We start from the raw sequence: 14306 nt of genomic DNA, 5'->3' as shown, positions 1-14306 counted from the left end.
AAGGAAGGCAGGGTAGGGGTCGGCCTAGGAAAGGTTGGAGGGATGGGGTAAAGGAGGTTTTGTGTGCGAGGGGCTTGGACTTCCAGCAGGCGTGCGTGAGCATGTTTGATAGGAGTGAATGGAGACGAATGGTTTTTAATACTTGACGTGCTGTTGGAGTGTGAGCAAAGTAACATTTATGAAGGGGTTCAGGGAAACCAGCAGGCCAGACTTGAGTCCTGGAGATGGGAAGCACAGTGCCTGCACTCTGAAGGAGGGGTGGTAATGTTTCAGTTTAAAAACTGTAGTGTGAAGCACCCTTCTGGCAAGACAGTGATGAAGTGAATGATGGTGAAAGTTTTTCTTTTTCGGGCCACCCTGCCTTGGTGGGAATCGGCCAGTGTGATAAAAAAAAAAAAAAAATGGTACGTCCGAAACACTGGCTCGTAAGACATATATATACGACCAAAACAGTCAAAGGGATAACAATGGAGTTCCGTTTTTAAGACCACGTCGTTAAGCAGATTCATCGCTAAGTGAGGAACATACTATAATGGTAGTGAGTTTGTGTCGACCATCTTTGATATTGTTTTCATGTCACCTTTGCACCATTTATAACATTTCTGGTATATTTTTAAATGTTTATATAGTAGTTTACTGTATATTGAAATAAACAGAATAAGGGAAATCGGCACTAATATACATTATTTAGGTATGCATACCGGTCAGAGAGCCCGTCGTAAGTCCGAGTCATCAGTAAATGAGTATGTTGCTAGGTGAGGAGAGGCTGTACCTACATTGCCCAGGTGTTACCGAACTATTTTGAATTTCATGCTAAGAATGGTATACAAAATACATCAATGTGACTGAGTCCAGGCTTTGATATGGACTGAGGTAGCGATAACACCTCACAGGTTTTAAAATAAAATTTCCAACCTTGAGTATTAAAAAAGAACTTGCCTCATGACTCTTCATTTTGTCAACAGTACATTAGTTTTACATAACAATGCATGCTCCATACTAATTAAAACATTACCTATTTTCTATAGTTAATTGGTTCATTCATTTATGAATTTTGTGTAGTATTGTTGCATCATTAATATTTAATGCTATTAGCATATATTTTGTGAGGCAATACTTACATAGGTAGTAGGTTGGTAGACAGCAACCACCCAGGGATGTACTACCGTCCTGCCAGGTGAGTGTAAAACGAAAGCCTGTGATTGTTTTACATGATGGTAGGATTGCTGATGTCTTTTGTCTGTCTCATAAATATGCAAGATTACAGGCATGTCTTGCTACTTCTACTTACACTTAGGTCACACTACACATACATGTACACATTTATTTATACACACTCATCTGAGTTTTCTTTGATTTTATCTTAATAGTTCTTGGTCTTATTAATTTTCCTTTTATATCCATGGGGAAGTGGAATAAGAATCTTTCCTCCGTAAGCCATGCGTGTTGTAAAAGTCAACTAAAATGCCGGGAACAATGGGCTAGTAACCCCTTTTCCTGTAAAGATTACTAAAAAGAATAAGAAGAAGAAAATTGTCAAAGTGGGAAGTCTGAATGTGCGTGGATGTTGTGCAGATGATAAGAAAGAGATGATTGTGGATGTTATGAATGAGAAGAAGCTGGATGTCCTGGCTTTAAGTGAAACAAAGCTGAAGGGGATGGGAGAGTTTCAGTGGAGAGGAATAAATGGGATTAGGTCAGGGGTTTCAAATAGAGTTAGAGCTAAAGAAGGAGTAGCAATAATGTTGAAGGATAAGCTATGGCAGGAAAAGAGGGACTATAAATGTATTAATTCAAGGATTATGTGGAGTAAAATAAAGATTGGATGTGAAAAGTGGGTTATAATAAGCGTGTATGCACCTGGAGAAGAGAGAAGTGTAGAGGAGAGAGAGAGATTTTGGGAAATGTTGAGTGAATGCGTGGGGAGTTTTGAATCAAGTGTGAGAGTAATGGTGGTTGGGGATTTCAATGCTAAAGTGGGTAAAAATGTTATGGAGGGAGTAGTAGGTAAATTTGGGGTGCCAGGGGTAAATGTAAATGGGGAGCCTTTAATTGAGCTATGTGTAGAAAGAAATTTGGTAATAAGTAATACATATTTTATGAAAAAGAGGATAAGTAAATATACAAGGTATGATGTAGCACGTAATGAAAGTAATTTATTAGATTATGTATTGGTGGATAAAAGGTTGATGGGTAGGCTCCAGGATGTACATGTTTATAGAGGGGCAACTGATATATCGGATCATTATTTAGTTGTAGCTACAGTTAGAGTAAGAGGTAGATGGGAAAAGAGGAAGGTGGCAACAACAAGTAAGAGGGAGGTGAAAGTGTATAAACTAAGGGAGGAGGAAGTTCGGGTGAGATATAAGCGACTATTGGCAGAAAGGTGGGCTAGTGCAAAGATGAGTAGTGGGGGGGTTGAAGAGGGTTGGAATAGTTTTAAAAATGCAGTATTAGAATGTGGGGCAGAAGTTTGTGGTTATAGGGGGGTGGGGGCAGGAGGAAAGAGGAGTGATTGGTGGAATGATGAAGTAAGGGGTGTGATAAAAGAGAAAAAGGTAGCTTATGAGAGGTTTTTACAAAGCAGAAGTGTTATAAGAAGAGCAGAGTATATGGAGAGTAAAAGAAAGGTAAAGAGAGTGGTGAGAAAGTGCAAAAGGAGAGCAGATGATAGAGTGGGAGAGGCACTGTCAAGAAATTTTAATGAAAATAAGAAAAAATTTTGGAGTGAGTTAAACAAGTTAAGAAAGCCTAGGGAAAATATGGATTTGTCAGTTAAAAACAGAGTAGGGGAGTTAGTAGATGGGGAGATGGAGGTATTGGGTAGATGGCGAGAATATTTTGAGGAACTTTTAAATGTTAAGGAAGAAACAGAGGCAGTAATTTCATGCACTGGTCAGGGAGGTATACCATCTTTTAGGAGTGAAGAAGAGCAGAATGTAAGTGTGGGGGAGGTACGTGAGGCATTACGTAAAATGAAAGGGGGTAAAGCAGCTGGAACTGATGGGATCATGACAGAAATGTTAAAAGCAGGGGGGGATATAGTGTTGGAGTGGTTGGTACTTTTGTTTAATAAATGTATGAAAGAGGGGAAGGTACCTAGGGATTGGCGGAGAGCATGTATAGTCCCTTTATATAAAGGGAAAGGGGACAAAAGAGACTGTAAAAATTATAGAGGAATAAGCTTACTGAGTATACCAGGAAAAGTGTACGGTAGGGTTATAATTGAAAGAATTAGAGGTAAGACAGAATGTAGGATTGCGGATGAGCAAGGAGGTTTCAGAGTGGGTAGGGGATGTGTAGATCAGGTGTTTACATTGAAGCATATATGTGAACAGTATTTAGATAAAGATAGGGAAGTTTTTATTGCATTTATGGATTTAGAAAAGGCATATGATAGAGTGGATAGAGGAGCAATGTGGCAGATGTTGCAAGTATATGGAATAGGTGGTAAGTTATTAAATGCTGTAAAGAGTTTTTATGAGGATAGTGAGGCTCAGGTTAGGGTGTGTAGAAGAGAGGGAGACTACTTCCCAGTAAAAGTAGGTCTTAGACAGGGATGTGTAATGTCACCATGGTTGTTTAACATATTTATAGATGGGGTTGTAAAGGAAGTAAATGCTAGGGTGTTCGGGAGAGGGGTGGGATTAAATTTTGGGGAATCAAATTCAAAATGGGAATTGACACAGTTACTTTTTGCTGATGATACTGTGCTTATGGGAGATTCTAAAGAAAAATTGCAAAGGTTAGTGGATGAGTTTGGGAATGTGTGTAAAGGTAGAAAGTTGAAAGTGAACATAGAAAAGAGTAAGGTGATGAGGGTGTCAAATGATTTAGATAAAGAAAAATTGGATATCAAATTGGGGAGGAGGAGTATGGAAGAAGTGAATGTTTTCAGATACTTGGGAGTTGACGTGTCGGCGGATGGATTTATGAAGGATGAGGTTAATCATAGAATTGATGAGGGAAAAAAGGTGAGTGGTGCATTGAGGTATATGTGGAGTCAAAAAACGTTATCTATGGAGACAAAGAAGGGAATGTATGAAAGTATAGTAGTACCAACACTCTTATATGGGTGTGAAGCTTGGGTGGTAAATGCAGCAGCGAGGAGACGGTTGGAGGCAGTGGAGATGTCCTGTTTAAGGGCAATGTGTGGTGTAAATATTATGCAGAAAATTCGGAGTGTGGAAATTAGGAGAAGGTGTGGAGTTAATAAAAGCATTAGTCAGAGGGCAGAAGAGGGGTTGTTGAGGTGGTTTGGTCATTTAGAGAGAATGGATCAAAGTAGAATGACATGGAAAGCATATAAATCTATAGGGGAAGGAAGGCGGGGTAGGGGTCGTCCTCGAAAGGGTTGGAGAGAGGGGGTAAAGGAGGTTTTGTGGGCAAGGGGCTTGGACTTCCAGCAAGCGTGCGTGAGCGTGTTAGATAGGAGTGAATGGAGACGAATGGTACTTGGGACCTGACGATCTGTTGGAGTGTGAGCAGGGTAATATTTAGTGAAGGGATTCAGGGAAACCGGTTATTTTCATATAGTCGGACTTGAGTCCTGGAAATGGGAAGTACAATGCCTGCACTTTAAAGGAGGGGTTTGGGATATTGGCAGTTTGGAGGGATATGTTGTGTATCTTTATACGTATATGCTTCTAAACTGTTGTATTCTGAGCACCTCTGCAAAAACAGTGATAATGTGCGAGTGTGGTGAAAGTGTTGAATGATGATGAAAGTATTTTCTTTTTGGGGATTTTCTTTCTTTTTTGGGTCACCCTGCCCCGGTGGGAGACGGCCGACTTGTTGAAAAAAAAAAAAAAATACTTACATCATTAAGATCAAGAGGAGATATACACAGTATGTACCAACCAGCGCTGTTAGTAATTTTTTGTGTTTCAGTTGAACTAGTCAACAGTCAAGTGTTGCTTAAAGGTTGTGAGACACAGGGTTATGTCATTCTGAGTGCAGCCAAAGCCCAAATACTACAGCGCATCCATCGTCCAGTCTGGCAAGATCACTCCCTTGTCACCAAGACCACTTGGTTTGGCTCACTGGAATGCATGCAGTACTATGCTACAGTCAATGCTGGGGATAAAGAAACACAGATGGGTATGCTGGAATTCAACCTTTTTAAAAATTGTTATGATAATATAGGTACAGTACAGAAGGGCCCAGGTTATATAGCAGGTTAAGTTCCCGACCCTTGCTGAAAAGCGAAAACCAGCGACAAGCAGAATACAGCCTTTTTTCACTTTCAAATGCATATTAAAGCCTGATAACATGTTTACACTATCATATATAAAATGCACAATAGAGCTGAGCCTAAAAGAAAATTATACAAAAGTAAAATAAATATACAGTATGTACACACATTACTTAACATAGGGTGCAGAACTCCCTTTCCTGACACAGCTGTTGAGTACGTCAGGCCAGAAATACGGAAAAAGCAGAACAAGCACTGAATGTAATGAACAGTGGATAAATTGAAAAACACTAAAATAGCAGGATGCCAAAATGTGGAATGCCGAAAACCAGGGCCCTACTGTATATGTATTCCTATGACAATCATCATAATCCTGTGTTGCATGGCCTCTTCTGCTGAAATGCCCTTGTTATTTGGCATAGTAATAATAATGGTGTTTTGTCTTTGTTAAATGGTGGTCTTATGTCATTTATTTTTAGGTTCATTGTGAAATTATCAAGATGTATTTATATGTTGTGGATGTTATATAATGTCATATGCATGCAGACAACATCATGTGGCTGACTGTGGACAACATAGAAGAGAAGGACGGTCAAGTAATCAATGAAGTAGCTGATATTGTTGGTAGTGGGCAGTCAGTTGGTGGTGTTGTGTCGCAGACAGTTGGTTCAATGGATGAAGGTCATGATGAACATCAGGTATGTAAAAACATACTAATAGTGTCTCTTAAAATATTTGAAGAAATTATGTTTATTCAGCTTATTACTCAGCTTTTCCCATATGTCAAGTAAAAATAATATTTTTATTAATCACAGCTTCTATTGAAATATTTCTTGGTTAAACCTGCCACTGCTTGTCCATCATGTCTGACTAAGAACATATTGTATTTTTTTAATCACAGCTGCAAAGAATTGTTTCGCGTTGTCACTGTGAGTTTTATTATGTATCATATGGCGAGACTGGCCTTGACTTGTCACTCATGGAAGAAGTTCAGCCTCCGCTCCCAGAAGATGATTTATGGAACCGAAATGTTGAAGCTGTTGATACATTCACTCTGATGCATCACGACCTCTGTGCCAGTACCAATTCCTTGCAGGTAAACTATTATTTTTCCATAATACATTCTTACAAATGAAAATAAATTAATTTACCTTTTATATATATAAATAAATCATTATACTGTATGAAAAACTATCTTGTCAATAGTCATACTTGGTGAGGAGTTTCATTGACTGGATGAACAAAAGTGTAAGCCAGCAGGTAGTTATAAAGAAACTATTATTCAGATTTCTCTGCATAGTGTCTCATAAACTCTTTGGTTACTTCGGAATAATGAAAGATAATGTTAAAGAAAAAAATTTGGAGTGAGTTAAACAAGTTAAGAAAGCCTAGGGAAAGTATGGATTTGTCAGTTAAAAACAGAGTAGGGGAGTTAGTAGATGGGGAGATGGAGGTATTAGGTAGATGGCGAGAATATTTTGAGGAACTTTTAAATGTTAAGGAAGAAACAGAGGCAGTAATTTCATGCACTGGTCAGGGAGGTATACCATCTTTTAGGAGTGAAGAAGAGCAGAATGTAAGTGTGGGGGAGGTACATGAGGCATTACGTAAAATGAAAGGGGGTAAAGCAGCTGGAACTGATGGGATCATGACAGAAATGTTAAAAGCAGGGGGGGATATAGTGTTGGAGTGGTTGGTACTTTTGTTTAATAAATGTATGAAAGAGGGGAAGGTACCTAGGGATTGGCAGAGAGCATGTATAGTCCCTTTATATAAAGGGAAAGGGGACAAAAGAGACTGTAAAAATTATAGAGGAATAAGTTTACTGAGTATACCAGGAAAAGTGTACAGTAGGGTTATAATTGAAAGAATTAGAGGTAAGACAGAATGTAGGATTGCGGATGAGCAAGGAGGTTTCAGAGTGGGTAGGGGATGTGTAGATCAAGTGTTTACATTGAAGCATATATGTGAACAGTATTTAGATAAAGGTAAGGAAGTTTTTATTGCATTTATGGATTTAGAAAAGGCATATGATAGAGTGGATAGAGGAGCAATGTGGCAGATGTTGCAAGTATATGGAATAGGTGGTAAGTTATTAAATGCTGTAAAGAGTTTTTATGAGGATAGTGAGGCTCAGGTTAGGGTGTGTAGAAGAGAGGGAGACTACTTCCCGGTAAAAGTAGGTCTTAGACAGGGATGTGTAATGTCACCATGGTTGTTTAATATATTTATAGATAGGGTTGTAAAGGAAGTAAATGCTAGGGTGTTCGGGAGAGGGGTGGGATTAAATTTTGGGGAATCAAATTCAAAATGGGAATTGACACAGTTACTTTTTGCTGATGATACTGTGCTTATGGGAGATTCTAAAAAAAAATTGCAAAGGTTAGTGGATGAGTTTGGGAATGTGTGTAAAGGTAGAAAGTTGAAAGTGAACATAGAAAAGAGTAAGGTGATGAGGGTGTCAAATGATTTAGATAAAGAAAAATTGGATATCAAATTGGGGAGGAGGAGTATGGAAGAAGTGAATGTTTTCAGATACTTGGGAGTTGACGTGTCGGCGGATGGATTTATGAAGGATGAGGTTAATCATAGAATTGATGAGGGAAAAAAAGTTAGTGGTGCGTTGAGGTATATGTGGAGTCAAAAAACGTTATCTATGGAGGCAAAGAAGGGAATGTATGAAAGTATAGTAGTACCAACACCCTTATATGGGTGTGAAGCTTGGGTTGTAAATGCAGCAGCGAGGAGACGGTTGGAGGCAGTGGAGATGTCCTGTTTAAGGGCAATGTGTGGTGTAAATATTATGCAGAAAATTCGGAGTGTGGAAATTAGGAAAAGGTGTGGAGTTAATAAAAGTATTAGTCAGAGGGCAGAAGAGGGGTTGTTGAGATGGTTTGGTCATTTAGATAGAATGGATCAAAGTAGAATGACATGGAAAGCATATAAATCTATAAAGGAAGGAAGGCGGGGTAAGGGTCGTCCTCGAAAGGGTTGGAGAGAGGGGGTAAAGGAGGTTTTGTGGGCAAGGGGCTTGGACTTCCAGCAAGCGTGCGTGAGCGTGTTAGATAGGAGTGAATGGAGACGAATGGTACTTGGGACCTGACGATCTGTTGGAGTGTGAGCAGGGTAATATTTAGTGAAGGGATTCAGGGAAACCGGTTATTTTCATATAGTCGGACTTGAGTCCTGGAAATGGGAAGTACAATGCCTGCACTTTAAAAGAGGGGTTTGGGATATTGGCAGTTTGGAGGGATATGTTGTGTATCTTTATATGTGTATGCTTCTAAACTGTTGTATTCTGAGCACCTCTGCAAAAACAGTGATAATGTGCGAGTGTGGTGAAAGTGTTGAATGATGATGAAAGTATTTTCTTTTAGGGGATTTTCTTTCTTTCTTGGGTCACCCTGCCTCGGTGGGAGACGGCCGACTTGTTGAAAAAAAAAAAAAAATTAAAGATTTTTCTGATGCTCTTGTCGTGCCTTTGAATAACTGTAACCCATCGTTTCTCTGTTAAAAATCAAGCTTTAATTTTTCCCCATTATTGTTTTATTCATTCATAGTTTCCAAGCCTCTTTTTGCATTTAATTGTAATAGCTAAAATAATTTAAAAGAATTAGCTTAGCACACTTGCCATCTCCCACCAAGGTAGGGTGACCTGAAAAAGAAACACTTTCTTCATCATTTACACTATCACTGTCTTGCCAGAGGTGTGCAGATACGCCAATTCAGATGTTACTCCAAACAGAAAATATTCCAAACCCCTCCTTTAGAATGCAGGCAATGTGCTTACCACCTTCAGGACTCAAGTCCGACTAACTGGTTTCCCTGAATCCCTTCACAAAATATTTTCTTGCTCACACTCCAACAACTTTTCGAGTCCCAAAAACCACTTATCTCCACTCCTATCCAACACTCTCACACATGCCTGCTGTTTGTCCAAGCCTCTTTTACACAAAACCTCCTTTACCCTCTCCCTCCATTCTTTACTAGGATGACCTCTATCTGCCTTCCCTCCACCATAGATTTATACAGCTTCTAAGTCATCCTGTTTTGCTCCATCCTCTCTGAATGACCAAACAACCTCAACAACTCCTCCTCAGCCCTCTGGATAATACTTTTAGTAACTCCGCACCTCCTCCTTATCTCCAGATTATGAATTCTCTGCATAATACACCACACATTGCCCTCAGACACATCATCATCTTCACTGCCTCCAACCTCCTCTTCACTGCAACATTCACAACCCATGCTTCGCACCCATGCTTCCCTTTTTGTCTCTGTGGATAACATTCTTTGTTTCCACAGCTACCTCAATGTACCACTCACCTTTTTACCTTCATCAGTTCACTGGTTTACCTTATCTTTCATATACTCATTCACCAACATGTCCACTCCTTCCATACTCCACTTCTACCATACTCCCTACCTCCAATCAAATACACAATTTTTCTTTGCCTAACTCGTTTAATACCCCTCATCACGTTACTCTTATTTATATTCACTTTTCATTTTCCTTGATGCACCCACATTAAATGTCATTATCCATCTGTTACTTTACTTGTCAAACTTATCCAAATTTTCTAAGATTTTAGGCATTTATTTGATTAGTTTGCCCAAATTAGTGACTTTCTTTTGTACCTACCAATGTTTTATTACATGTAAACTATGTACATTGTTTGTACTGCATAAAGAAATAAAAATTGTACTGTATTTATGTTGCTTATTTGACATGTTAATTAATTTTTCAATTTTTTTTTCTGGCAAGAGATTTATATAAATTAGGAAACAAACACACACGCACGCACGTATGCGCACGCGTGCGTGCGCACACACACACACACACACACACACACACACACACACACACACACACACACACACACACACGGAAGGCAAATCTTGTGTCACAAACCTTCTGGAGTTTTATGATAAAATAACAGAAGTAAGACAAGAGAGAGAGGGGTGGGTTGATTGCATCTTCTTGGACTGCAAGAAGGCCTTTGACACAGTTCCTCACAAGAGATTAGTGCAGAAGCTAGAGCATCAGGCGCATATAACAGGAAGGGCACTGCAATGGATCAGAGAATACCTGACAGGGAGGCAACAACGAGTCATGGTACGTAATGATGTATCACAGTGGGCACCTGTGACGAGCGGGGTCCCACAGGGGTCGGTCCTAGGACCAGTGCTATTTTTGGTATATGTGAACGACATGACGGAAGGGTTAGACTCAGAAGTGTCCCTGTTTGCAGATGATGTGAAGTTAATGAGGAGAATTAAATCTGATGAGGACCAGGCAGGACTTCAAAGAGACCTGGACAGACTGGACACCTGGTCCAGCAAATGGCTTCTCGAATTTAATCCTGCCAAATGCAAAGTCATGAAGATAGGGGAAGGGCACAGAAGACCACAGACAGAGTATAGGCTAGGTGGCCAAAGACTGCAAACCTCACTCAAGGAGAAAGATCTTGGGGTGAGTATAACACCGAGCATGTCTCCGGAAGCACACATCAATCAGATAACTGCTGCAGCATATGGGCGCCTGGCAAACCTGAGAACAGCATTCCGATACCTTAGTAAGGAATCATTCAAGACACTGTACACCGTGTATGTCAGGCCCATACTGGAGTATGCAGCACCTGTTTGGAACCCGCACTTGATAAAGCACGTCAAGAAACTAGAGAAAGTACAAAGGTTTGCGACAAGGTTAGTTCCAGAGCTAAGGGGAATGTCCTATGAAGAAAGATTAAGGGAAATCGGCCTGACGACACTGGAGGACAGGAGGGTCAGGGGAGACATGATAACGACATATAAAATACTGCGTGGAATAGACAAGGTGGACAAAGACAGGATGTTCCAGGGAGGGGACACAGAAACAAGAGGGCACAATTGGAAGTTGAAGACACAAATGAGTCAGAGAGATATTAGGAAGTATTTCTTCAGTCATAGAGTTGTCAGGCAGTGGAATAGCCTAGAAAATGGCGTAGTGGAGGCAGGAACCATACACAGTTTTAAGACGAGGTTTAATAAAGCTCATGGAGCGGGGAGAGAGAGGGCCCAGTAGCAACCGGTGAAGAGGCGGGGCCAGGAGCTAAGACTCGACCCCTGCAACCACAAATAGGTGAGTACAAATAGGTGAGTACGTACACACACTGTGAAGGCTTACTCAGCCCTGTAACAACTTCAGACAGTATTACTCAGGCTGGCTCCTCCTCATTAAAATTAGTGAATAGAAAAAGAAATAATAATTCACAAAGATAAACACTTTATTATTTATTAAATCAAACATAAAACAATAAAACATGAAAGGTATATCCTATTTGAAAGAAAAATGAAAAATTAAATGAATAAAATAACATTTGAACTCAACGCTAATGTAACACTTGGGTGTCTGGTGTTGGTGACACTGTTGTTGAAATCGTTGCCGTTGCTGATGATGGGGTGGGGGGGGGGTTGCAGGTGTTGGTGACCATCCACTGGCTAGTTCTTCACAGTATACCAGTGAGTAGTATCCCGGTGACAGGAAAGCAGGTTCTCTACCGCTGCAATGATGTGGGGTTACGTCCTGCAATTTCATACAGGTGCACAGGTACTTAAATGCAAAATGGGGAAGTCTCTGGACGTTAGTCCTTCTCCTGTTCTTCTCGTTGATTGACAGGTGACCCTCACTGTCATCCAAGCTGAAAAGGTAGACAGGTTACCCACTGCTTAAATAATCACTCTCCATGGCAGTGTACACTACTCAAAAGACGTGGTGATTATTACAACAGTCAACCTAGAGAAAGACTGAAAAGACTAAGTTTATTATTGGTCAAAAGTGAAGCTTTTAACCAATAAATCCACTAGAATACAAGGCAGGCATGTACTTACAGTAGTGTTGGGAGCTGCGAGTCGAGTGATTTACTGTTTGACCAGAGCCCCATACGTCACCTTTCGAGGGGGGGGGGAAGAGGGAGGGGAAGGGATAGCGGGAGCTAGACTGACCCTACATTAACAAGCAGCCGGCAATCAAACTATCACTTTTGGGGTGGGGGGAAGAAAAGGTGGGAAAAACGGGAGCGTGACTTACCCTACCTTAACTAGTAGCCGGCAATCAAACTATCACTTTAGGGGTGGGGGGGAAGAAAAGGCGGGAAAAACGGGAGCGTGACTTACCCTACCTTAACTAGTAGCCAGTAATGAAACTATTGTTACTATATTGCTACTCCTATCTATTGAACTTTTCCCTCACACACACACACACACACATACTGGAGTATGCAGCACCTGTTTGGAACCCGCACTTGATAAAGCACGTCAAGAAACTAGAGAAAGTACAAAGGTTTGCAACAAGGTTAGTTCCAGAGCTAAGGGGAATGTCCTATGAAGAAAGATTAAGGGAAATCGGCCTGACGACACTGGAGGACAGGAGGGTCAGGGGAGACATGATAACGACATATAAAATACTGCGTGGAATAGACAAGGTGGACAAGGACAGGATGTTCCAGGGAGGGGACACAGAAACAAGAGGCCACAATTGGAAGTTGAAGACACAAATGAGTCAGAGAGATAGTAGGAAGTATTTCTTCAGTCATAGAGTTGTAAGGCAGTGGAATAGCCTAGAAAATGACGTAGTGGAGGCAGGAACCATACACAGTTTTAAGACGAGGTTTGATAAAGCTCATGGAGCGGGGAGAGAGAGGGTCTAGTAGCAACCGGTGAAGAGGCGGGGCCAGGAGCTAGGACTCGACCCCTGCAACCACAAATAGGTGAGTACACCCTCACACACACACACCCTCACACACACAGGATGTTCCAGGGAGGGGACACAGAAACAAGAGGCCACAATTGGAAGTTGAAGACACAAATGAGTCAGAGAGATAGTAGGAAGTATTTCTTCAGTAATAGAGTTGTAAGGCAGTGGAATAGCCTAGAAAATGACGTAGTGGAGGCAGGAACCATACACAGTTTTAAGACGAGGTTTGATAAAGCTCATGGAGCGGGGAGAGAGAGGGCCTAGTAGCAACCGGTGAAGAGGCGGGGCCAGGAGCTAGGACTCGACCCCTGCAACCACAAATAGGTGAGTACACACACACACACACACACACACACACACACACACACACACACACACACACACACACACACACACACACACACACACACACACACACACACACACACACACCAATTGCTTGCATCAGTTTGCTGGTGATGTTTCTCCACAAGAATGTTACAGTATATCTATTATGCTTGTATACTACTCTCTACATTTTCTTTTAAAATAAAAAATATGACATGTATACTGTAGCACACACACATTATGATGTATAATTACAGTTTAATTAAGGCTTAATATTCTGTTATGTTGCATACTTTATACAGATTCAGTATATATATAAAGTTTTCAATTTTTATTTCTTTAGTACAGTATGGTAGTAGATATACTGAACAACTTACTGCTCTATGTGGACCCGAAGAAAAAAGAGGCAACAGAGGGTGTGGCACGTATGAGGTTCCAGCTTCAGCTGTATTCCAGAGATGATCAGCGAAAACCCATTATTAGACTCCAAAACCAAGTCAGGTAAATTCAGTTCTTGCTCTTGATTTGATTTTTGCAGTTTCTTCTTGATTACCTTTTTGACTGCATCATAAGATTTCAATGATATTTCCCAGTGAGGTCAGTTAGCCATGTTGGCTATCTGAAAAATAAAGAAAATTTATAACATATCTTTTTCATTTTAACCCTTAACAGTCCAAACATATATATGTGTATACGTTCACCTGTGCAGCGCCCCAAATATTTTGAAAAAAAAAATGTTTTTTTTTTTTTATAGAAAAAAAGAGCACATTTTTTTAAGTGTTTTAGAATAAAAAAAATTGGGGTCAGTACCTACAGAGATATGAGGCTGAGAAGTTGGCACTGGATGCTGATGTGACGGCAACATCGAGTCCTGCAGCTTGCAGAAGTGTTGCCGATGTAACTTTTTTCTATTTTTTCATATTATATAATTTTTATGTTCTGATAATTAAAATTTATAATAGTTCTTGTCATTTCATAACCAATCTTTGTTCTGACACTAGTATTAGGTACAGAAATTGTACTCAGATTGCCACAAACACATTGACAGCT

At 40.3% G+C, this 14306-nt stretch overlaps 1 protein-coding gene across 2 annotated transcripts in view; it reads left to right on the top strand.

Moving 5' to 3' along the window:
* Positions 1 to 14306, top strand: part of hob (bridge-like lipid transfer protein family member hobbit) — a 238733-nt gene that overhangs the window by 184690 nt on the left and 39737 nt on the right. For both annotated transcript variants that reach the window (XM_053770361.2, XM_070094472.1), the window contains 4 exons: positions 4891 to 5100; positions 5741 to 5892; positions 6096 to 6290; positions 13600 to 13757. In XM_053770361.2, coding sequence (XP_053626336.2) covers positions 4891 to 5100; positions 5741 to 5892; positions 6096 to 6290; positions 13600 to 13757 — 715 coding nt within the window. The remainder of the gene's footprint in view (positions 1 to 4890; positions 5101 to 5740; positions 5893 to 6095; positions 6291 to 13599; positions 13758 to 14306) is intronic.

Source organism: Cherax quadricarinatus, chromosome 4 (assembly GCF_038502225.1).
Source record: "Cherax quadricarinatus isolate ZL_2023a chromosome 4, ASM3850222v1, whole genome shotgun sequence".
NCBI classification, from domain to species: Eukaryota; Metazoa; Arthropoda; class Malacostraca; order Decapoda; family Parastacidae; genus Cherax; species Cherax quadricarinatus.
This window is presented reverse-complemented; position numbering and strand designations above follow the sequence as displayed.